Below are 25,112 nucleotides of genomic sequence, written 5' to 3' on the forward strand. Positions count from 1 at the left end.
CAGAACTTACAGGCTTAGTGTCAGCCGCGGGCTTTGAAATTCTCCCTTGCGCACCAAGGTCTAGATCATTCCTGTACATCAGGAAAAGCAAGGGCTCCAATACCGATCCCTACAGATCCTCCTCCAGCCAAAAAATAACCCTTAACCATTACCCTCTGCTCCCTGTTGCTCAGCCAATCCTGTGTCCTCATTCCCACTGTCCCTTTGATTCCACGAACACTAGCTTTTTTCCCCAAGTCTGTTGTGTGGCCCTGTCCCGAATGCCTTCTGAAAGCCCAGGTACACCATATTAAGAATCTACTGATGACCATGAAACCGTTGTCGATTGTTGGAGACACCCATCTGGTTCACTGATGTCCTTTAGGGAAGGAAATCTGCCGTCCTTACCTGGTCTGGCCTACATGTGATTCCAGAACCACAGCAATGTGGTTGACTCTCAATTGCCCACGGGCAACTAGGGATGGGCAATAAATGCTGGCCCAGCCAGCGAGGCCCATGTCCCATAAATGAATTAAAAAAATCTGATTTCTCTTCAGTGGAACGTGCGACCAATTGGTGGCCATTCAGCCTCTGGTCTGTTGCATCGTTCAACTCAATCCTGTTAATCTCCAAATCCACCTGGTTCCGTGGTCATTAATATTCAAGCTCATCAGTGTCCCGAGTAATTTCTGATTTACCTCCAGCTCAATCAGCCTCTTTACTGGGGAGAAATTTCAGTGACCGGAGCGGGGAGACAGAAGGGGGTGATGTCTGCCTTCATGGACAAGTGTTACCAAAGTCTAGTTGTAACTGGAGAGAAGAGATATGGCCAATGGTACTGTGAGTGCTGGATCCCTGAATGAATAAACAAGGATGCCTGAGCCTGGCACACTGACTGTACTCCCCCCCATCCCCCTGCCCCCTCCAGACCCTGATAATGGGCTCCAAACATGGGGCTGCTCCTCTGGTCTCACTCTCAAGCTCTGGAAAAGCTCCAGCCCCCATCAGACTGTTGGCAGCGTCTCCGGCTGCTGAGACTCTGAACACCTTGTGAGAGAGAGACCCAGAGATCCACCACGTTCCTGTCCAATATCAGAACCTTTGACAAGATCATCAACACTGGCCCAGAGGACGGGGTCATCAGCACTGGGGCCAGGGGATGGGATCATCAGCACTGGGGCCAGGGGACTGGGTCATTAACACTGGGGCCAGGGGGACTGGGTTATTAACACTGGGGCCAGGGGGACAGGGTCATTAACACTGGGGCCAGGGGGACAGGGTTATTGACACTGGGGCCAGGGGGACAGGGTCATTAACACTGGGGCCAGGGGGACAGGGTCATTAACACTGGGGCCAGGGGGACAGGGTCATTAACACTGGGGCCAAGGGACTGGGTCATTAACACTGGGGCCAGGGGGACAGGGTCATTAACACTGGGGCCAGGGGGACAGGGTCATTAACACTGGGGCCAGGGGGACAGGGTCATTAACACTGGGGCCAGGGGGACAGGGTCATTAACACTGGGGCCAGGGGACTGGGTCATTAACACTGGGGCCAGGGGACTGGGTCATTAACACTGGGGCCAGGGGACTGGGTCATTAACACTGGGGCCAGGGGACTGGGTCATTAACACTGGGGCCAGGGGGACAGGGTCATTAACACTGGGGCCAGGGGATGGGGTGATTAACACTGGGGCCAGGGGACTGGGTCATTAACACTGGGGCCAGGGGATGGGGTCATTAACACTGGGGCCAGGGGACTGGGTCATTAACACTGGGGCCAGGGGATGGGGTCATTAACACTGGGGCCAGGGGGACAGGGTCATTAACACTGGGGCCAGGGGACAGGGTCATTAACACTGGCCCAGAGGACGGGGTCATTAACACTGGCCCAGAGGACGGGGTGATTAACACTGGCCCAGAGGACGGGGTGATTAACACTGGCCCAGAGGACGGGGTGATTAACACTGGCCTAGGGGACAGGGTCATCAGCACCAAGGTGATTCATTGGGATCCTTTGTACTCGCTTTCCCTGCTTGTTTAATCAGTTCTGAAAACAGACAGTTCTGAATGTTGTCCTTGCTGTTTTTTTTTGGTGTGGTCCTGTAGCTGAGCTGTATTCCCCAGTGATGGTGTGTGTGATATTAATGTGTTGTGTTTGGTCACACAGGGTCTGGCCCTGATCAATGGCACTCAGATGATTACATCTCTGGGCGCAGAGGCAGTGGAGAGAGCCACAGCGATTGCCCGACAGGCAGATATTGTAGCAGCTCTTACACTGGAGGTTCTGAAAGGCACAACCAGAGCCTTTGACAGCGGTGAGTGTTTACTGGGGGCTCGTACACAGTCAACTGTGCTGAGTGTTTGACTGATAGATCAGACTGTGTACACACAGAGAACCTTCTCCACCATCCATATTCCAACTTATTCTATTAACAATTACAATTTATCTTCAATTAAACATTTATTACAGATGATTGGGTGAATGAATGAGACTATCTATTCTTCTATGGTACTTAGATACACCCAATAAACACTGGCTTTACCACGAACACCGACATCACAGCCTGAATTTAAAAAAGATTCAATTAGGCCCCACCCCACCACAAAATTATTAATATCACACAGCACAGGAATCACTTCTTAACAGCCATCCAGACCCCCCCCATACATGCCCCTCACCCAGACCCCCTCCACCCAACTGGAACCCCACCCAGACCCCTTCACCTTTACACACGACCCCCTCCAGACCCTTCAACAAATACAGGCCCCTCACCCCACAACTATCTCCAGCCATTGTGAATCTCCCACTCCTTTAAATAAATACTGAACTTTAGTTTCATCTGTTTGTACACATCTGAGAAAAATGGCCTCCATTCCAACCCCTTACTACAACACTGATCGTTCTTTTGCCAAGTTTAGTAAAGACAGAAAGATGGTCCGTGTACTTTGCAGCATTATAAAGGCAGAGAAGATATGAAGAGATGAAACTAGCCAATGATTCGGATTTGTTTAAATGATGAGCCATAGAGTCACCTGTACGAATCTAATGGTTATCTCTGGTACTGGTTCTCTCTGTGTTTAGACATTCACGCACTGCGGCCTCATCCTGGCCAGGTGGAGGTAGCCTTTCGATTCAGATCCCTGCTGGGCTCTGATCACCATCCTTCGGAAATAGCAGGTAAGCCCTCCCTCGGTGCAGGGTCATTGCTGCCAATCTTGATGCACTTCAGGAGATTTTGGCCGTGGTGTTTCTGTAATGCTGTGTTCCCTTCACAGAGAGCCACAGGTTCTGTGACCGTGTTCAGGATGCCTACACCCTACGCTGCTGTCCTCAGGTAGGCATTTCCAACACCTCTCTGGAACCTGACAGTGACAGACTCCGTTCTGACTGGACTACAGCCACAAACACCAATTACTGACCCATCAAAACCCCCATCACCTGGATAGCGTGTACTGTAATGGATAACCTGACTGTAATCCTGTTTCTGCTGTCCAATAGTAAGTTTCCCATTCCTGTAACACTTTTCACAACCTCAGGATCTTCCAAAGCTGTTTCCATCCAGTGAAATACCTTTGTGTAATCACTATTGTGATATGTGTGAAACCCGAGTTTGCAAGTGTGAACTCACAAACAGCAATGAACATTGACTAGAACAAGGGGTAACCACAGAAAGAAGTCTGACAACACCAGGTTTAAGTCCAACCGGTTTATTTAATAGTAAACTCACAAGCTTTCGGCTCACGTTAGAATGAGGGGCCACAGTTTAAAACGGAGGGATGTCCCATTTCGATGGAGATAGGGTGAATTATTTTTCTTTCTGGGAATTGGCTGAGAGTCTTTTCTGAGCTGTAATTTTCTATGGTTCTTGGAATTCTCTTCTCCAGAGACAGGGTCAGTGAATATTTTTCAGGCAGTGGTAGATAGATTCTTTACTAACAGAGAGCCGAAGGTTATCAGCCTACTCTCACTCCTGATCCATAGCCTCATGATGAGCTAATAACCAGATATCTGTGATGTTGGTTGGGGGATAGATATCAGCCCATTGGGGAATTACTCCTCCTTTGAAACAATGCCATGTGATCTCATACATCCATCTGAAAGGACAGATAGGCCCTCATTTTAACATCTCATCTGAAGCTTGGCATCCCCTGACCGTACAGAGCTCCCTCAGTACTGCACTGGGGTGTCAGTCTGGTTCAACACTGAGCCAGAGCTGGTACCAGTTTTCAGATTAGAAGGCGCTCCTATGTCAGAGTACAGACACTCGGTATCGGATTTCCCTTCATTGGAACCTGACCAGGTTGAAGAGTAAGGGTTATCTGAGCACTGACCTCTGTTCTTGCTTTGTACGGAGATTGCTAAATCAGAACGCTGATGTTTATATCAAAACTTAAAAACCAGTGCTTACTAAAGCCAAATAAAAAATTGTGTGATGTGCTGCATTTGTTTTTTCTTGCAGGTACATGGGGTGGCGAATGACACGATCGCATTTGTGAAAAATATAATTGAGACCGAGATTAACAGTGCCACAGATAATCCAGTATCCTTTCAGAGTCTATGTAACACACTGTGAACCTTCGCAGTTGATGTAACATGGTGTGAAATTTCAGAGTTTATATAATCAGGATGTTTAATTATTTTGCCACTGCATCAAGTGACAGTGAATTCACTTGTATAGATGTCAATGATCTCTCTATATTCTTCCTCGTTTCTGTTCTGATGAAGAGTCTAAGGACTCGAAACATTAACTCTGCTTCTCTCCTAATCGATGTTGACAGACATGGTGAGTGTTTCCAGCGTTCTCTGTTTTTGTTCCAGTGTTAAATTTCCTGTAGACTGTGATAAACACTCAGATCAGTGACTATGAAAGAGGTACAGTGAGACAGGTCGTGTAAACGGCACATAGAGAGATCATTAACGTCTATACAAGTGAATTCACTGTCACTTGATGCAGTGGCAAAATAATTAATCTAATAAGTTTCAATGTTCCAAACCACCCATTAAAAGAGGAACAAAAACAGAGAACGCTGGAAACACTCACCATGTCTGTCAACATCGATTAGGAGAGAAGCAGAGTTAATGTTTCGAGTCCTTAGACTCTTCATCAGAACAGAAACGAGGAAGAATATAGAAACTGCAACAAAAAGTCATTACTTTAAAATTAAATGTGCGCGTGCGTGTTGGAGTGCGCGTGCGTGTTGGAGTGCGCGTGCGTGCGTGTTGGAGTGCGCGTGCGTGTTGGAGTGTGCGCGTGCGTGTTGGAGTGCGCGTGCGTGCGTGTTGGAGTGCGCATGCATGTTGGAGTGTGCGCGTGCGTGTTGGAGTGCGCGTGCGTGCGTGTTGGAGTGCGCATGCATGTTGGAGTGTGCGCGTGCGTGTTGGAGTGCGCGTGCGTGCGTGTTGGAGTGCGCATGCATGTTGGAGTGTGCGCGTGCGTGTTGGAGCGCGCGTGCGTGTTGGAGTGCGCATGCGTGTTGGAGTGTGCGCGTGCGTGTTGGAGTGCACGTGCGTGCGTGTTGGAGTGCGCGTGCATGTTGGAGTGTGCGCGTGCATGTTGGAGTGTGCGCGTGCGTGTTGGAGCGCGCGTGCGTGTTGGAGTGTGCGCGTGCGTGTTGGAGTGTGCGCGTGCGTGTTGGAGCGCGCGTGCGTGTTGGAGCGCGCGTGCGTGTTGGAGCGCGCGTGCGTGTTGGAGCGCGCGTGCGTGTTGGAGTGCGCGTGCGTGTTGGAATGTGCGTGCATGTTGGAGTGCGCGTGCGTGTGTGTTAGAATGTGCGCGCGTGTGTGTTAGAAGACCACATTGGGAGCAGTGAATACAGGAGACCAAACTGAAGGAGGTGTTAGTGAAATGTTGCTTCACCTGAAAGGAATGTTTGGGGCCTTGAACAGATAGCACAGGGGTGCTCGAGGGGCAGGTGTTTCTTTCTCATATTTCCCATGTCCAATGCATCCTCCGTATCCACTCATTCAGTATCTACAATGGACAGAATTCATAAACCTCATCACCACCAGAAGTTCTTTGAAATGCTCACAATGCTGTCAAAACAAAGTAATTCAAAAACATCTCCAAAACACTTTAATTCTATTACATTCTCACAAAACTGTCAGTCAAATAACTCACACTGTCCCTTCCACAGCCATGAAATTTCTGAGTTAAATTCATTAGTGAGGCTTGGAGTTCAGCCAAGTATTCATCATGAGATTCCATTGAAAACTGAATGAACAATACCGTGGGCAGTATGGTGGTACAGTGGTTAGCACTGCTGCTTCACAATGCCTGGGACCCGGGTTCAAATCCAGCCTTGGATGACTGACTGTGTGAAGTTTGCACGTTCTCCCCAGGTCTGCATGGGTTTCCTCTGGGTGCTCTGTTTTCCACACTCCAAAGATGTATGGGTTAGGTGGATTGGCCATGGTAAATGTACAGGGTTACGGGAATAGGGGAGTGGGTCTGAGTAAGATGCTCTGTCAGTGAATGCAGACTCAATGGGCTGAATGGCCTCCTGCACAGTAGGATTCTATGCATGAACCCGGTTTCTCTCTCCATGGATGCTATCAAATCTGCCACCAAATATAACAAGTGGATTTAAATTAACCCTAAATTTTTACCAATAACAGTTTTAAGTGCCACTGCGCTAACATTTCTCTGGTTCTATGTACCAGGTATTGGGTTCCTGGTGCCATCATATCTACTGGTTATCAACCTTAATTTACTCACTTTAGATGGTATTTGCGGATAGAGGGGAGACAATTTCTGGTGGAAACTTCCACGGAGAGTATCCAGCGAAAGTAAGTGTCTGTTTCACTCGATATTATTGGAATAAAGAAGATTCAGGGAAAACTATTAAGGGTACTCAAAATTAGGAAGAATCTCACTGAAGTTAAATGGAAAACGTTATTTTCATTGGTTGCTGAATAGAGGTTCGAAAGTTATGATCATCAGAAGGAGGAGGAGGGAGTTTGGGAGAAATCTCTTCATCCGGAGGGTGATTAGGACTTGAAATGTTCCAGAACAAACGGGAAGCAAAATAAGACCTGGCTTTGAAAAGGCAAACGTTTAGAGATGGAGAAAAATAAAATATTATGAGCAAAGAACTCACAAAGGACTAAGAACAGTCCAAAACAGGAACTGGCCCTTCGGCCCTCCAAACCTGCACCAATCACACTGTCCTATCTCGATCAACCACTTGTATCCCTCTATTCCCCACCTCTTCATGTGTCTAGAACATAGAATCATAGAACCCTACAGTGCAGAAAGAGGCCCATCGAGTCTGCACCGAACACAATCCCACCCAGGCCCTACCCCCCATATCCCTACATATTATACCCACTAATCCCTCTAACCTACACATCCCTGGACACTAAGGGGCAATTTCTTAGCACGGCCAATCAACCTAACCCGCACATCTTTGGACTGTGGGAGGAAACCGGAGCACCCGGAGGAAACCCATGCAGACACGGGGAGAATGTGCAAACTCCACACAGACAGCGACCCGAGCCGGGAATCGAACCCAGGACCCTGGAGCTGTGAAGCAGCAGTGCTAACCCACTGTGCTACCATGCCACCCCCACCAGCGCCAAGCAGGTAACTCTTAAATGTCAATAATGTATCCATCTCAACCACCTCACTCCAGGCCCCCACCACCTTTGACCTTTTCCCCCTTATCTTGAACTTGTACCCCTTGTAATTGTCATTTCCACCCTGGGAAAATACTTCCAAGTATTCACCCTATCTATACCTCTCATCATTTTATAAACTTCTATCAGGTCGTCCCTCAGCCTCTGTCTGTCCAGGGACAACAATCCCAGTTTATTCAATCTCTCCTCATAGCTAATCCCCACCATACCAAGTAACATCCTGGTAAACCTTTTCTGCACTCTCTCCAAAGCCTCCATGTCCTTCTGGTAGTGTGATGACCAGAATAGGACGCAATGTTTCAAACGTGGCCTAACCAACATAACTTGTGCTTTGTGAATACCGATGCAAAGTACTCATTAAGGAACTCACCCACTTCCTTTGGTTCTATGCATAATTTTCTTCCTTTGTCCTTGAGTGAACCAACTCTTTCTCTAGCTACTCTCTTGTTCCTTATATATATATAAAGTGGGATTAACTGGATTAGAAGTGGGACCAATTGTGCAATGAAATCTTATTATGATTGCTTGGCTGAATTCCAAACCTGCAAATCTATTTAGCTCAGAAGTGGTTGTTTGCACAACTGTGAAATGGACTGCATTGTTTGCAATTTTATGAGCTGGTAATAGGGTTAAATCATTTCGAAGAGGGTTTCAGAAAGACAGCACAGTGGCTTCCTGTGCTGCATGATTTGTGTAGTTCATTTTTTTTGTGTTTTGCATATTAAAGCTTCAGTAGAGTGTTTATTCTTTATCAATGGTTGTTATAGCTCTGATACGTCAATATCCTATAATTATTACTGACATTAAATATCTATATTTACAGTTTGTAAAATAGTGAAAAGTATTAAGTTGGTTGAGATTGTTTTCTCTCTCTGTCAGATACAAAGCAAGTATTTTATACAGAAAAATAAAGCCAGATGCTGAGAAGAAACAGCTTTTTGTTTGAGACCGATGACAGGAGATGGCTGCTGCATCGTTAACCATTCACTCTGTTGTCCTTACGTAGGCGCTGGACTATCTGGCGATTGGTGTTCACGAGTTAGCTGCGATCAGTGAGAGGAGAATTGAAAGGCTGTGTAACCCGTCCCTGAGTGAACTGCCCGCTTTCCTGGTCAATGAAGGAGGCCTAAACTCTGGCTTTATGATAGCTCACTGCACTGCAGCTGCCCTGGGTACGCTCTTTTGATTTGATTTGATTTGATTTATTCGTGTCACATGTATTAACACACAGTGAAAAGTATTGTTTCTTGCGTGCTATACTGACAAAGCATACCCTTCATAGAGAAGGAAAGGAGTGCAGAATGTAGTGTTCCAGTCATAGCGAGGGTGTAGAGAAAGATCAACTCAATGCGAGGTAGGTCCATTCGAAAGTCTGACAGCAGCAGGGAAGAAGCTGCTGTTGAGTCGGTCGGTACGGGACCTCAGACTTCTAGAATGTTCAGAGTGCGTGGGGTCCTTGATTATTCTGGCTGCTTTGTCGAGGCAGTGGGAAGTGTAGACAGAGTCAGTGGATGGGAGGCTGGCTTGTGTGATGGATTGGGCCACATTCGCAACCTTTGGCAGGTCAATCTTGTCTTCACTCTTGGCTTCCAGTTCGGTACTGGTTGTGATTTTATTAGTGGAATGTTTGTAGCCAAAATCTCAGTGGTCACTTGGTCACCAGAAAGAGGAAGGTCCAGCATCTGAGAGAGAGTGCAGATACCACAGCAGAAGTTGGTGTAATAAACACCAATACTGTACCCCAAGGATACCTAAAAGGACCATTCCTTCACCATTATAGACACCGACAGCTAAGCACTGCGCTACTGTGGGCGGCATGATAGCACAGTGGTTAGCACTGCTGCTTCACAGCTCTAGGGACCTGGGTTCGATTCCTGGCTCGGGGTCACTGTCTGTGTGGAGTTTGCACATTCTCCTCGTGTCTGCGTTTCCTCCGGATGCTCCGGTTTCCTCCCACAGTCCAAAGATGTGCGGGTTAGGTTGATTGGCCGTGCTAAGAAATTGCCCCTTAGTGTCCAGGGATGTGTAGGTTAGAGGGATTAGTGGGTATAATATGTAGGGATATGGGGGTAGGGCCTGGGTGGGATTGTGTTCGGTGCAGACTCGATGGGCCGAAGGGCCTCTTTCTGCTCTGTAGGGGTCTAAGGAACATTAGATCCCCGGCATTCTAAACTCAATCGAATATTACCTGAGACAATATTCATCCTGAATTGGAGGGGCTGTTAAAAATAATAAAAGTATTCAAAAGAGTCGACACAGAGAAATTATCCCCTCTTGTGGGAGAATCCAGAACAAAGAGACATACCTTAAAATTCCAACCAGGTTTTTTGGCAGTGAAATCAGGAAGCAGTTCTTTGAGGACGAATGGAAATCTGGAAAACTCTTCCCTAAAAACCGTAGATGCTGATGTTTGTTTGAAGCTTTCAGGACTGAGATTGGTGAGGTTTTGGGTAAGGGATATGGAGGTGGGTAAATTAAGATACAGCTCAGCTACAATCTGATTGAATTGCAGAGTGGTGGGCGGAGCACAGTCATAGAATCCCTACAGTGCACAAGGAGGCCATTCAGCCCATCAAGACTGCATTGACTACAATCCCACCCAGTCCCTATCCCCATAACTCCGTGTATTTACCCTGCTTGACCCCTTGACAATAAGGGGCAATTTAGCATGGCCAATCCACTTAACCTACACATCTTTTGGACTGTGGGAGGAAACCCACACAGACATGGGGAGAACATGCAAACTCCACACAGACAGTGACCTAAGCTGGGAATCGAACCCAGGTCCCTGGCACTGTGAGACAGCAGTGCTAACCCACTGTGTCACCGTGCCCGGGTCCCTGGCACTGTGAGACAGCAGTGCTAACCCACTGTGTCACCGTGCCCGGGTCCCTGGCACTGTGAGACAGCAGTGCTAACCCCCTGTGTCACTGTGCCCGGGTCCCTGGTGCTGTGAGACAGCAGTGCTAACCCACTGTGTCACCGTGCCCGGGTCCCTGGCGCTGTGAGACAGCAGTGCTAACCCACTGTGTCACTGTGCCCGGGTCCCTGGCGCTGTGAGACAGCAGTGCTAACCCACTGTGTCACCGTGCCCGGGTCCCTGGCACTGTGAGACAGCAGTGCTAACCCACTGTGTCACCGTGCCCGGGTCCCTGGCACTGTGAGGCAGCAGTGCTAACCCACTGTGTCACCGTGCCCAGGTCCCTGGCGCTGTGAGACAGCAGTGCTAACCCACTGTGTCACCGTGCCCGGGTCCCTGGCACTGTGAGACAGCAGTGCTAACCCACTGTGTCACTGTGCCCGGGTCCCTGGCGCTGTGAGACAGCAGTGCTAACCCACTGTGTCACTGTGCCCGGGTCCCTGGCACTGTGAGACAGCAGTGCTAACCCACTGTGTCACTGTGCCCGGGTCCCTGGCACTGTGAGACAGCAGTGCTAACCCACTGTGTCACCGTGCCCGGGTCCCTGGCACTGTGAGACAGCAGTGCTAACCCACTGTGTCACCGTGCCACATTGTCCTCTTAATTCAGAATTAGACTGCTCTATTTTCCAGGCCTTGCTGACCACCTTAACATCCAAATAAATGCAAATGAGGGGCTGAACACCTACTTTGGGACACCTCTACCAAATTAGATTGTGATGAGGAATTGGGCCTACATTCTGCCCCTCTCCTGCCCTCTGGGATTAAGTAATGGCCGACACCAATAGGCACATTTAGCCTGGAGGACAGAGTCCCCACATGGTTACCTCCCTACCTGGACTTCACTTTAGGCTGAGGAGAGAGGCTCAATATTCCAACTGTGTACAATGCCTGTGGAAGGAGCAAGGCAGTAACAGTGATCTGATTTCATGCCTCCTGGGCATTAGGATTATGAACCAGAATTAGTCCCACAGCTCCAACACTCTCCTGAACTCCGGTGGTCGATCCAGCACCTTGCTGGTTTCTCATTGATTGTTTTTCAAGCAAAGATCCTCCATGCTCATCACTCCCTCCATAGATGAAATCCTTTGGTCCCCTTTGACCCAAGAACTAATTTAACTGCTTCTTGAAATGTTTTGGCCTCAACTGCTTTCTGTGGTAGTGAATTCCACAGACTGACCATTCTCTGGGTGAAGAAATTTCTCCTCACCTCAATCCTAAAACATTTACCCCACGTTGTTAGACTGTGACCTCTGATTCTGACCTCCCCAACACCGATCGGGAACATTCTTTCTGATCTACCCAGTCTTGTCCTGATACAATGTTATAGCTCTCTATGAGCTCCCCTCTCGTTCTTCTGAATGCCAGTGAATATAATCCTAACCAACTCAATCTTTCCTCATATTCCCATCCCAGGAATCAGTTTGGTAAGCTTTTGCTGCACTCCCTCTCTAACAAGGACATCCTTCCTCAGATAAGGAGACCAAGACTGCACCAACATCCTATACAATTGCAGTCGGACATTCCTGTGCCTGTACTCGGATCCTCTCACTATGAAGGCCATCATAACACTTGCTTTCTTTACTGCCTGCTGCACCTACTTGTTTACCTTCAACAATTGATTCTCACGGATACCATCCTCGTGTTCCTTTGCCAGTGCCTCGATATTTTTTAATAATATGTGGTGTAAGGTATTGGGTATAGTTCAGCTGGTTTTATTAAGGTATTCATGCTCCTAGATATCTTAACAGTAACTATTAACTACCAAAAACTACAGTAAAGATCCCAGCCAGGAGGTGATTCCTTGCTTCCTTCTACACACTGTCTGTCCAACGTTACACAGACTCCCAGGTTTGGGCCATGTGTTCTCTTATATCACTGTGTGAGTGGTACTGCCAGTTGATGAATACAAGTTTTGTTTTTATGTTTTTAAATTTCATTTATTAGTGTCACACTGCAATAAAGTTACTGTGAGAATCCCCTAGTCGCCACACTCCGGCGCCATGGCCAATCCACCTAACCCACACGTCTTTCAGACTGTGGGAGGAAACCCACACAGACATGGGGAGGTCATACACACCCTGCACACACAGTGACCCAAGTGGGAATCGAAGCCGGGTCCCTGATGCTGTGAGACAGCAGTGTATTATAGAGTGGCACGGTGAGATTTCAGAGCCTCACTCCGCAGAGCCACTTAACGGTCTGTCAATACCAGCAATAGATGCAAATAACTGTTTGCAATTATAAACAATAACCGAAAACCAGAACGCCTGGGAACAGGACAAGATTTTGAATGATACAGGAATTGATCCTTTCTACACTAGTTATTTAGTGTGATGCTGCAGGCAGGAAGCAGGTGAATGGGTGGAATCAAGCAGGTGGCTGGAGTTGAGGAAGAGTTTCTCCCAACTGGAATACTGGGAAATTCAAAACGGAGGCTCTGTAGTGCCACCACTGCTGGGAGGGTAGAATTACAGCGTGACAAGTTGACATAAGGAAGTTCCATTCTAAATATGGACAGAACAGTTTATAATGGGACATGTATTTATTCCTGGGTGAGAACAAATGATTCATTCTCCTCAACTGAAAATTTTAGCTTTAAAAGTTACCATTTTATTTTATGGAGCAAGTGTATTGTAAATAACCCGTATTATTTCCAGTCTCTGAGAACAAGGGTCTGTGTCATCCCTCTTCAGTGGACTCTCTGTCCACCAGCGCTGCCACTGAGGACCACGTCTCGATGGGTGGATGGGCTGCCAGGAAAGCATTGAGGGTTATTGAACACGTGGAACAAGGTATGACTGAGTATCGATAATCGTTATTTTCTTGCAAACTGGTAAATATTGAGAATAATAAACCCACTGGGGGAAGTGTGAGCGGGAGTGTGTGGTGAGGGAGGAGGGGGTGTGGGGGAATGTGGAGGAGAGGGCATGGAGAGGGATGTAGGGGAGAGATGTAGGGGAGTATGGGGGAAGCATGTTGAGGGGTGAGGGGGGGAGGTGTAGGGGAATGTTGAGGGGAGGGATGTGGGGAGGGGTGTAGGGGAGTGCGGGGGAGAGGCCATGGGGAGGGGTTTAAGGGAGAGGCCATGGCGAGGGTGCAGGGAAGTGTGGGGGAGAGTATACAACACCCTGACAGCACACATCGTTGCTGAGTCTTGGAACTGCCTATGGGCTCTGAGTGAGACCTTCCTGCAGCACTGAGTCATCATCATTCCTCAAGGGAAATTAAGAATGGACAATTAACATATTCTGAAAATGAAGAACATCATAAGAACATAAGAACATAAGAAATAGGAGCAGGAGTAGGCCATCTGGCCCTTCGAGCCTGCCCCGCCATTCAATAAGATCATGGCTGATCTGTCGTGGCTCAGTTCCACTTTCCCGCCCTCTCCCCATAACCCTTAATCCCCTCTCTTATCAAAAACCCATCAACCCGCTTCTTAAAAATATTTAGCGAGGCAGCCTCCACCACTTCAACGGGCAGAGAATTCCAGAGATTCACCACCCTTTGAGTGAAGAAGTTCCTCCTCAACTCCGTTCTGAACTGCCCCCCCTTTATCTTGAGGCTGTGCCCCCTAGTCCTACTGTCTTTTTTGAGCGGGAAGAGTCTTTCCACCTCTATCCTATCCATCCCATTCATCATCTTATACGTCTCAATGAGATCTCCCCTCATTCTTCTAAACTCTAACGAGTACAAGCCTAGTTTATTCAGCCTCTCCTCATAGCTCAACCCCCTCAACTCCGGTATCAGCCTAGTAAACCTCCTCTGCACTCCCTCCAAGGCCAAAATATCCTTGCGCAGGTGCGGCGCCCAAAACTGCACACAGTACTCCAGCTGCGGCCTCACCAATGCCCTATACAGCTGCAGCAAGACCTCCCTACTTTTATATTCAATCCCCCTCGCTATGAAGGCCAGCATCCCATTCGCCTTCCTGACCACCTGCTGCACCTGCAGGCTGGGTTTTTGCGACTCATGCACAAGGACCCCGAGGTCCGTCTGCACCGTCGCCTGCTGCAGTTTTTCGCCACGTAAGTAATAGTCCTTCCTACCATTCTTCCTACCAAAGTGGACCACCTCACACTTGCCAACATTAAATTCCATTTGCCATTTCCTGGCCCATTCACCCAGCCTATCTAGATCCTTCTGCAGACTCTCCACACCCTCCGCACAATTTGCCTTTCCCCCAATCTTGGTGTCATCAGCAAATTTCGACACCCTACACTCGGTTCCCTCCTCCAGATCATCTATATAAATGGTAAATAGCTGAGGCCCCAGCACCGACCCCTGGGGCACCCCACTAGTCACCAACCGCCAATCCGAATAGCACCCATTGACCCCCACTCTCTGCCTCCTATTTGACAACCAATCCTCTATCCACGCTAACACCCTACCCCCAACTCCATGTCCTCTGACCTTCTGCAGTAACCTCTTGTGAGGTACCTTATCAAACGCCTTCTGAAAATCCAGAAAGACCACATCCACCGGCTCTCCTCTATCCACCGCCCTAGACACATCCTCATAGAACTCCAGTAAATTTGTCAGACACGACTTCCCTTTAATGAAACCGTGTTGCGTCTGCCCTATCAAGCAATTCCCTTCAAGATGCCTCGCAATTTCCTCCTTAATGACGGATTCTAACATTTTACCTACCACAGACGTTAAACTAACCGGCCTGTAATTCCCCGCCTTTTGCCTGGCACCCTTCTTAAACAACGGCGTAACATTAGCCGTTTTCCAATCCTCCGGCACTTCCCCGGAATCCAGCGACGTCTGGAAAATAACCACCAAGGCATCCACTATCACCTCCGCCATTTCTTTCAGAACCCTCGGATGCATTCCATCCGGTCCTGGGGACTTGTCCACAATCAGCCCCTCCAGTCTGTTGCGCACCACCTCTCTAGTAACAGTAATGTCATTAAGACCCTCCAGTCCTACCACCTTTCCATCGCTAACACCCGGCAAATTATTCACGTCCTCCTCCGTGAAGACAGAAACAAAAAAGTTATTCAAGACCTTAGCCATATCCCCATCCCCTACCACTAGGTCCCCTTTCTCATCCGCTAAGGGACCAACGTTCACCCTAGCCAGCCTCTTCCTTTTTATATATTTATAAAAACTCTTGCTATCCTTTTTTATATTAAGTGCTAGCCCAGCTTCATAGCTTCTTCTACCCTTCTTTATCAACTTCTTTGTCAATCTTTGTTGACATTTAAACCTTTCCCAATCCTCTTCTCGCCCACTGCTCTTAGCTACTCTAAATTCCTCCACTTTTAATTTAACACTTTCCTTCACCTCCTTCGTTATCCACGGCTTATTACCTCTCCTCCTACTGTCCTTTTTAACCATCGGAATAAATTTCTGCTGAGCACCAAGAAAGATCTCCTTAAAGATCCTCCACTGCTCCTCAGCAGACCTACCTTCCAACGCACTCCCCCAGTCCACATTCGCCAATTCTTCTCTCATCCTACCGTACTCCCCTCTATTCAAACAAAGGACACGTGTCCGGGAACCCACTTACTCCTCCTCCATCTGCAACAGAAACTCCACCATACAATGATCACTCTCTCCAAGAGGATCCTTCACCTCAAGGTCCCTAATTCTACCCGCCTCATTACATAGCACCAGATCCAATCACTGGCTCCCACTGCAATGACACTCATTCATCCTGCTGTCCCTGTGATACACCCATCCCACAGCACAGGGGAAGCACAAAGCAGCCAGGAGCGGGTCAGGCCTGTCAGTAACTCAGCCAGGCCCGTTAACCATCAAATCCTCATCACTAATACATCCTAACTATCTGGCAAATCTTCAACCCCATCCCCCCCTGAACTATCTCTTGTTCCAGTCGGGGTATTTCAGTGTTTGTATAAACCTTGCTTCTGCGGTAATTTTCCAGGTTGAATTTGTCCTGCTTTGTGTGTACAGGACATACCTGGATAATTTTCCACATTTCAGGGTAGATGCTAGTGTTGTAACTGTACTGGAAGAACTTGGCTCGGGGAGCGGCAAATTCTGGAGCACAAGTCTTCAGTACTATTGCTGGAATGTTATCAGGGCCCTTTGCCTTTGTAGTATCCAGTGCCTCCAATCCTTTCTTGATATCACGTGGTTAATCAAATTGGCGGGAGACTGTTACGCGAGATGCTGGGGACCACTGGAGGACGCAGAGATGGATCATCCACTCGGCACTTCTCGCTGAAGATTGCTGCAAATACTTCAGCCTTATCTTTTGCACTGATATGCTGGACTCCTCCATTATTGAGGGTGGGGGTATTGGTGGAGTCTCCTCTCCAGTGAGTTGGAACAGGAGTTGATGTGTTGCTCTTAGTGATGTTCACAATGTGGGGTTTGTGATGTTTCTTTACCTCACTCTCTTCCATTTCTGGCTCATGTCCATGGAAACCTCTGACTGTTTGTGTGTAAAGTTGGTCATTTAGGGTGACTGAGATCAGTTGTTTTTATTCCACTCAGTTCTTGCCATCGAACTTCTTGCAGCCTGTCAGGGAATCGAGTTTTTACGGCCCCTGAAAACCACAACTCCCCTGGAAAAGGTCTATGACCTGGTCCGCACAGTGGTGAGGTACGATTAGAATGACACGCTATTCTGGGTCACATTTGAGCCGTTACTGCTCGGAATTGTTCCAGGTAAGATGGTTAATATTTTGTGAAATTGTCTGCTTTCTAGACCTTGGATTAAAGACCGTTTCATGGCACCCGATATTGAAGTTGTCCATCGGTTATTGATAGACCAAAAGGCAAGTTGGTACATTGCAATGTTTACCTTAGATAAGACAATTTAATTTTTAACAACTAACTAAAGAAAACATGTTCAAAATGAAACTCCAAGAAGACATTCTGTGTTGATCATTTATATAGAGGTTGGGTACAAAATATCTTCATTTTTTCATTCAACTAAGTTGATAAAATTGAATGAAGAATTCAGAAGATTTTGCCATTGGGAGTGGTGCTACACCGAGTGTTAAATGTGCACACAATGACTGACTGTCCACTCCACGGGGCTCCTTTGGAACGCGCAGTTGGAGATTGTGCTGTGGGTGTCCAAAGCTGTGCTCAGTTCTGGGCCGTTCTCAGACAATAAGAGGTCATTTAATTCCTTGATCCAGATCTCCCATTCAGTGAGATCACGGCTGGTCAATGATGCAAGTCCACATACCCAGATCAGCCCCACATCCCTTAATGTTTTTAACCAAGGAATGATGGTGGCATATTGGCATTGTCAGTGGGTTAGTAATCCAGAACACAAGAAATAGGAGCAGGAGTAGGCCATCTAGCCCTTCGAGCCTGCCCCGCCATTCAATAAGATCATGGCTGATCTGAAGTGGATCAGTTCCACTTTCCCGCTTTCTCCCTTAATTCCCTTGTCTATCAGAAACCTATCTGCCCATGACTTAAATATATTCAGCGAGGCAGCCTCCACCACTTCAACGGGCAGAGAATTCCAGAGATTCACCACCCTTTGAGTGAAGAAGTTCCTCCTCAACTCCGATCTACACCGCCCCCCCCTTATCTTGAGGCTGTGCCCTCTAGTCCTGCTGTCCTTTCTAAGCGGGAAGAATCTCTCTACCTCTACCCTATCCATCCCCTTCATTATCTTGTAAGTATCTATAAGATCCCCCCTCATCCTTCTAAACTCTAATGAGTACAGACCCAGTCTATTTAGTCTCTCTTCATAGCCTAACCCCCTCATCTCCGGTATCAGCCTAGTGAACCTCCTCTGCACTCCCTCCAAGGCCAATATATCCTTGCGCAAGTGCGGCAACCAAAACTGCACACAGTACTCCAGCTGCGGCCTCACCAGTGCCCTGTACAGTTGCAGCAAGACCTCCCTGCTTTTATATTCTATCCCCCTTGCTATAAAGGCCAACATCCCATTCGCCTTCTTGATCACCTGCTGCACCTGCAGACTGGGTTTTTGCGACTCATGCACAAGGACCCCCAGGTCCCTCTGCACCGTAGCATGCTGCAGCTTTTCGCCCTTTAAATAGTAATCCCTCCTACTATTATTCCTGCCAAAGTGGATAACCTCACACTTGCTAACATTGTACTCCATCTGCCAGGTCCTCGCCCACTCGCTCAGCCTATCCAGATCCCTTAATTCCCTTGTCTGAGTCGCAAAAACCCAGTCTGCAGGTGCAGCAGGTGATCAAGAAGGCGAATGGAATGTTGGCCTTTATAGCGAGGGGGATAGAATATAAAAGCAGGGAGGTCTTGCTGCAACTGCTCAGCCTATCCAGATCCCTCTGCAGACTTTCCACACTTTCAGCACAATTTGTTTTTCCACTCATCTTTGTGTCATCAGCAAATTTCGTCACCCTACATTCAGCCCCCTCCTCCAGATCATCTATATAAATGGTAAATAGTTGAGGCCCCAGCACCGATCCCTGCGGCACTCCACTAGTCACCAACCGCCAATCAGAATAGCACCCATTGATACCAACTCTCTGCCTCCTATTAGACAGCCAATCCTCTATCCACGCTAACACCTTACCCCCAACTCCGTACACCCTAACCTTCTGCAGCAACCTTTTGTGCGGCACCTTATCAAACGGGAAGCGAGGCCAGGGTAAAGCTCTGGGGACCACAGCAAATGCTAAATTTGAATTTACCGTAACCTGGAATTAAGAAGTCTATGAAACAAATTACCAATTGCCGTAAAAACCCCTTTGGTTTTTACTAACATTCGTCACGGAAGGAAATCTGCCATCCTTACCTGGTCTGGCCTACATGTGACTCCAGACCCACAGCAATGTGAGTGACTCGTAAATGCCCTTTGAAAAAGGATGGGTAATAAATGCTGGACTCCCACCCCAAGGGTGAATTAATACAGAGCAGCAGGTGTAATTCTCCAAACTAAAGAAATGAAGAGAAGGATTTTGTGACCTTGAAGAGGTTGTTAATGGATGTGGAGAAGGGGAGCTGGGATACAGATGAGCTGGTTTGTGGGACAGACGGGTTGTATGACTGACCTGAAGCAGTCCTCACCATTAGGTTGCTTCTTCTACTGATTGGATCCCTTCTCCCCACAGGTTTGGGAAGTGGCAAATCCTTACATTGAGAAGTACAGACTGGCAAACGTGCCAGAGGCCAGGCCCATCTCACCAACTGCCTTTACCCTGGAATCTCCGAGGTCACCCTGCAAGCGAGCCTGGATGGAATAATATCCACCATCGATTTCACCGAATCGTGTATAAAAACTCTGACATGAACAGGCGGATATGGAAACCTTGCTGTAATGTATAATATTCTGACCCAAGTTCAGTCTTTAAAAGTGATGTTTGCAAATTGAAGGAGATACATTTTAATTTTATGTATTGTTAAATGATCAGAATTGTATTCCTCTGTGACTAACTAAGGTCCTGCACCAAAAACAGAAAATGCTGGAAAATCTGGGCAGGTCTGACAGCCTGTATGGAGAGAGGACAGAGCTAATGTTCCCAGGTTAGGGACAGCCTGCCCCAGTGTCCCGAAGCCAGTGTGCGCTGGTGGACCTTTCACCTTGTTTGTAGGGACGTGGATGTACATCGCACTAATGATGATCCATTTCTATCTACAGTGTAAGGGCCTATAACTAAATTCAACACTAACAATAAAACATATAGATCTTACTCTTCTTCTGCCTCTCTTTAATTTTCTTCAATTTGCTCAATTTTCTTGTTCCACGCTCAGCAAGAAATAAAAAGTGTTTTTTTTTACCGGAAGGTTCCGGGGGGACTCTCATCCTTCTGTTAGTGAAACACCTCCGGGAGGTCAGCTTCGACCATCTCCAGCACTTCTTTCTGATGGCAGAACGAGTCTTTCCGGAAAAGCAAAGTCTGCGACAGCTCAGGAATGTAGGAGATTCAAACAGGAGGCCATTCAGCCCCTTTACCCTGCTCCACCATTCAGCCAGATCATGGCTGGTGGCCTATTTCAGTGAGAGTACAAACCCCGCCCCCTCGGGGGAGTACAAACCCCGCCCCCTCGGGGGGGTACAAACCCCGCCCCCTCGGTGAGAGTACAAACCCCGCCCCCTCGGGGGAGTACAAACCCCGCCCCCTCGGGGGGGGTACAAACCCCGCCCCCTCGGTGAGAGTACAAACCCCGCCCCCTCGGGGGGGGGAGTACAAACCCCGCCCCCTCGGGGGGGGAGTACAAACCCCGCCCCCTCGGGGGGGGAGTACAAACCCCGCCCCCTCGGGGGGGAGTACAAACCCCGCCCCCTCGGGGGGAGTACAAACCCCGCCCCCTCGGGGGGAGTACAAACCCCGCCCCCTCGGGGGAGTACAAACCCCGCCCCCTCGGGGGAGTACAAACCCCGCCCCCTCGGGGGGGGGGGGAGTACAGACCCCGCCCCCTCGGGGGGGGGAGTACAAACCCCGCCCCCTGGGGGGGGAGTACAAACCCCGCCCCCTCGGGGGAGTACAAACCCCGCCCCCTCGGTGAGAGTACAAACCCCGCCCCCTCGGGGGGGGAGAACAAACCCGGCCCCCTCGGGGGGGGTACAAACCCCGCCCCCTCGGGGGGGGGTACAAACCCCGCCCCCTCGGGGGGGTACAAACCCCGCCCCCTCGGGGGGGTACAAGCCCCGCCCCCTCGGGGTGGGAGTACAAACCCCGCCCCCTCGGGGGGGTACAAACCCCGCCCCCTCGGTGAGAGTACAAACCCCGCCCCCTCGGTGAGAGTACAAACCCCGCCCCCTCGGGGGGGGGAGTACAAACCCCGCCCCCTCGGGGGGGTACAAACCCCGCCCCCTCGGGGGGAGTACAAACCCCGCCCCCTCGGGGGGGGTACAGACCCGGCCCCCTCGAGGGGAGTACAAACCCCGCCCCCTCGGGGGGGGAGAACAAACCCGGCCCCCTCGGGGGGGGGGTACAAATCCCGCCCCCTCGGGGGTGGTACAAACCCGGCCCCCTCGGGGGGGGTACAAACCCCGCCCCCTCGGGGGTGGTACAAACCCGGCCCCCTCGGGGGGGGGGTACAAACCCCGCCCCCTCGGGGGGGGGTACAAACCCGGCCCCCTCGGGGGGGGTACAAACCCCGCCCCCTCGGGGGAGAGTACAAACCCCGCCCCCTCGGGGGAGAGTACAAACCCCGCCCCCTCGGGGGGGGTACAAACCCGGCCCCCTCGGTGAGAGTACAAACCCCGCCCCCTCGGGGGGGGTACAAACCCCGCCCCCTCAATCTCTCCTCCTCGGCCAATCCTGCCATCCCTGGAATGAGTTGATGAACCAGAGCCGATATGATGATGCTCCGTGTGGGTGATGCGGGATGATCCTGTTTGCAGGAACAAAGGACTTGGAGAGACTGAGACTGTTCTCCCGAGGGTGTTGAAGGGGAGATCTGATAGAACTGGGGCACCGGTTACAGGCTGAGATGAGGAGGAATTTCTTCTCTCTGATGGTTGAGAGTCTTTGGAAGTCCGTGCCTGGGAGAGCAGAGTCTTTGTGTATATTTGAGGTTGAGACGGGAATCGTGTGTTACCAGGAAGGGGCAGGAAGGTGGACATGGGGAATGTCAGCTAGCTCAGTGGTTAGCACTGCTGCCTCTCAGCACCAGGGACACGGGTTCAATTCCAGCCTCAGATCACTGTGAGTCTGCATGTTCTCCCCATGTCTGCATGGGCTTCGTCCGGATGTTCCTCCGACAGTCCAAAGATGTGCGGGTTGGGTTGATTGGCCCATGGTAAATTGATCCAATGCCAGGGGAATTAGCCGGATAAATATATGGGATTAGGGTGGGATTGTGATCAGTGCAGACTCGGTGGGCTGAGTGGCGTCCTTCTGCACCATATGGATTCTACGTCAGATCAGCTGTGATCCTATTGGGTGGTGGAGCAGGCTCCAGGGGCCGAACGGCTGTTCCTGTTTCGTGTTGTCCCAAATCATTTTGATGGGGACCTGTTGGGAATCTGTTCCCACTGTCCTGGGTGGGTGTGGGGGTGTGGGGGGGGGGAGGGTCAGTAACTGGACAGCACAAATTTAAAGTAATTCTCAAAATTGCCAGTGAGTTTCAATCTGGGATTCAGAGCCGCCAACTACACTCTGAGTGCCTGCTCCCTCCAGTTGGTGTTTAATATGGGAGAGTACAGACTGATAAAACCAGAAAATACTGGAGCAAAAGCAGGCCATTCAGCCCATCAAGTCTGTCCCTCCATTCAATGAGATAATAACTGATCTGATACGATAATCCTCAACTCCACGTTCCTGCCTTATCCCCGTAACCTGCGGTTCCCTTACTGATCAAAAATCTGTCTATCTCAGCCTTGAATATATTTATTGAGCCGGTCTCCACAGCCCTCTGTGGTACAGAATTCCACAGAGTCACTGCCCTCTGGGGGATTAACAGTTAGTTATCCTGTGTTGTGAAAGATCGCACAAAGTTTGCCAAACGTTCCAAAGGGAACTCTCACCCTGTGAAATATTAATAGCGTTGTGTGTTCTGGGTTAGGATTTTAAAAACCAGCTGTTCGTTACCAAACCTCGAGGAAAATGCAATTTGAAGATAAGCCAAAAAATTGAAAGTAGAAACAAAATTTATGTCAGGCTTAGAAACAGGAGAAAGCCATTCAGCCCATTGAACCTGCCCTGTTGTTAACACGATGATGGCTACTGGGCACTTCATTACCTTTTACACCCACTAACAGACAGAGTGTGGGGACAGTGTGCGGGAAAGTTCACTGAAAAAAACCAGAGTAAAACTCCAATTTTCAGACTCCTGTGACACTTAGAATATTTTTGGCAAAACTTTGCCCATAATATGTTTCAATTAATAGGTCAGCGTTTGGATAGTCCCTGTGCTGTGGTTGAGTATGGGAAGCCTGTTGTACAGTGATGCTGTTGCTGGACTAATAATCTAAAAGCTCTGGGTCATGGGTTCAAATCCCATCGTGAGAGCTGGTGGAATTTAAACTCAATGAATAATTCTGGAATATAAAGTTTGTCTCAGTAATGGTGATCATGACAACCTTTCTGGTTCACTAAATCCTCGCCTGCTCTGACCTGCAGTGATGTGAACTGCCTCTGAAAAGACCCCACAAGCCCCTCAGTTCAAGAGCAGTTAGGGATGGACAGCAAATCACAGGATGCAAGACTGAGCGGAGAAGTGGCAGATGGACTTCAACGCGGATAAATGTGTAGTGGTCCATTTTGGCAGGACCAATGGGATGAACGAGTACACTATCAAGGGCAGGAGTCTTAGCTGTGTTGAGGAGCAGAAGGATCTTGGGGTCCGGGTCCACAGGACTCTTAAATCGGCCTCGCAGGTGGAGGATGTGGTCAAGAAGGCGTATGGTGTACTGGCCTTCATTAATCGAGGGATTGAGTTTAGGAGTCGGGAGGTAATGCTGCAACTTTATAAGACCCTTGTCAGACCCCACTTGGAGTACTGTGCGCAGTTCTGGTCGCCTCACTACAGGAAGGATGTGGAAGCTATTGAGAGGGTGCGGAGGAGATTTACAAGGATGTTGCCTGGATTGGGAGGCATGCCTTATGAGGATAGGTTGAGGGAGCTCGGTCTCTTCTCCCTGGAGAGACGAAGGTTGAGAGGCGACCTGATAGAGGTTTATAAAATGTTGAGAGGAATAGATAGGGTGGATTCTCAGAGGCTATTTCCCAGGGCTGAAATGGTCACTACGAGAGGACACAGGTTTAAGGTGCTGGGGAGCAGGTACAGAGGAGATGTGAGGGGTAAGTTTTTCACTCAGAGGGTGCTGAGTGAGTGGAATCGGCTGCCGTCGGTGGTGGTAGAGGCAAACTCGCTGGGGTCTTTTAAATGACTTCTGGATGAGTACATGGGATTTAATGGGATTGAGGGTTATAGATAGGCCTAGTAGGTAGGGATATGATCAGCCCAACTTGTGGGCCAAAGGGCCTGTTTGTGCTGTAGTGTTCTATGTTCTATGTTCTGTGTTCTAATGCTGGCCTTGTCAGTGTGAAAGAATAAATACTCAATCTGATCAATCTTCATTTTATTTCTGTGTCTCATTTTCTACAAAGAGCATCTTTAAAAATGAAACAAGGTCAGCGATTGGTCTATCTCCATATTCACTGTGAAGGCCCTTCGGCCCAGCGCTCTGCTGCTTTCAGTGGAGGATCTGGGCGTTATTTACCCGGACAGCTTTCCCTCTCGTATACAATCTTTCCTTTGGTAATGACGTACTTGATTAGTTCCTGGTGACCTCCGAACTGATAAATCAAATGCTCCCACCTTGTTAAAAAGAAGAGTTTACTGTAGTGAATTGTAATATAGTTTTATAAAGAAATCTTATTTAGAATTTCAATTTGAGAAAATCAATGATTTTACAGATCAAAGAATAAATAGATGAACAAAAGCATTATGTATAAAATTCATCAGTAAGATATTGTTCTAATTCTTTGATTAGTGTGGAATGAGAGTGGGATCAGTTTGTGTGGGATCTATTAGTGCGGAATGAGAGTGGGATCAGTTTGTGTGGGATCTGTTAATGAAGAATTAATGCATTCAATCCCTACAGTGCAGAAGGAGGCCATTCGGCCCATTGAGTCTTCACCGACAACAATCCCATCCAGGCTGTATCCCCATAACCCCATGTATTT

The 25,112-nt window shown here is 48.8% G+C and overlaps 2 protein-coding genes across 4 annotated transcripts in view; one reads left to right on the forward strand and one right to left on the reverse strand.

Moving 5' to 3' along the window:
* The window catches only part of hal (histidine ammonia-lyase), a 37,890-nt gene extending 17,725 nt beyond the window's left edge, over positions 1–20,165 (forward strand). For 2 of the 3 annotated variants that reach the window (XM_080207131.1, XM_080207132.1), the window contains 10 exons: positions 2,149–2,296; positions 3,064–3,159; positions 3,258–3,316; positions 4,442–4,522; positions 6,703–6,768; positions 8,624–8,789; positions 13,197–13,331; positions 17,011–17,119; positions 17,225–17,294; positions 19,587–20,165. In XM_080207131.1, coding sequence (XP_080063257.1) covers positions 2,149–2,296; positions 3,064–3,159; positions 3,258–3,316; positions 4,442–4,522; positions 6,703–6,768; positions 8,624–8,789; positions 13,197–13,331; positions 17,011–17,119; positions 17,225–17,294; positions 19,587–19,718 — 1,062 coding nt within the window. In that variant the 3' untranslated portion in view covers positions 19,719–20,165. The remainder of the gene's footprint in view (positions 1–2,148; positions 2,297–3,063; positions 3,160–3,257; positions 3,317–4,441; positions 4,523–6,702; positions 6,769–8,623; positions 8,790–13,196; positions 13,332–17,010; positions 17,120–17,224; positions 17,295–19,586) is intronic. The other variant, XM_080207134.1, reaches the window with a different exon arrangement.
* Positions 20,166–24,505: 4,340 nt separating this feature from the next.
* Positions 24,506–25,112, reverse strand: part of amdhd1 (amidohydrolase domain containing 1) — a 31,406-nt gene continuing 30,799 nt past the window's right edge. Inside the window, exon 9 of the mRNA XM_080207832.1 lies at positions 24,506–24,744. Within this exon, the coding sequence (XP_080063958.1) occupies positions 24,639–24,744 (106 nt within the window). The 3' untranslated portion in view covers positions 24,506–24,638. The remainder of the gene's footprint in view (positions 24,745–25,112) is intronic.

The sequence above is a fragment of the Carcharhinus amblyrhynchos genome, chromosome 19, assembly GCF_965287045.1.
Source record: "Carcharhinus amblyrhynchos chromosome 19, sCarAmb.v2.hapA, whole genome shotgun sequence".
Taxonomy (NCBI): Eukaryota; Metazoa; Chordata; class Chondrichthyes; order Carcharhiniformes; family Carcharhinidae; genus Carcharhinus; species Carcharhinus amblyrhynchos.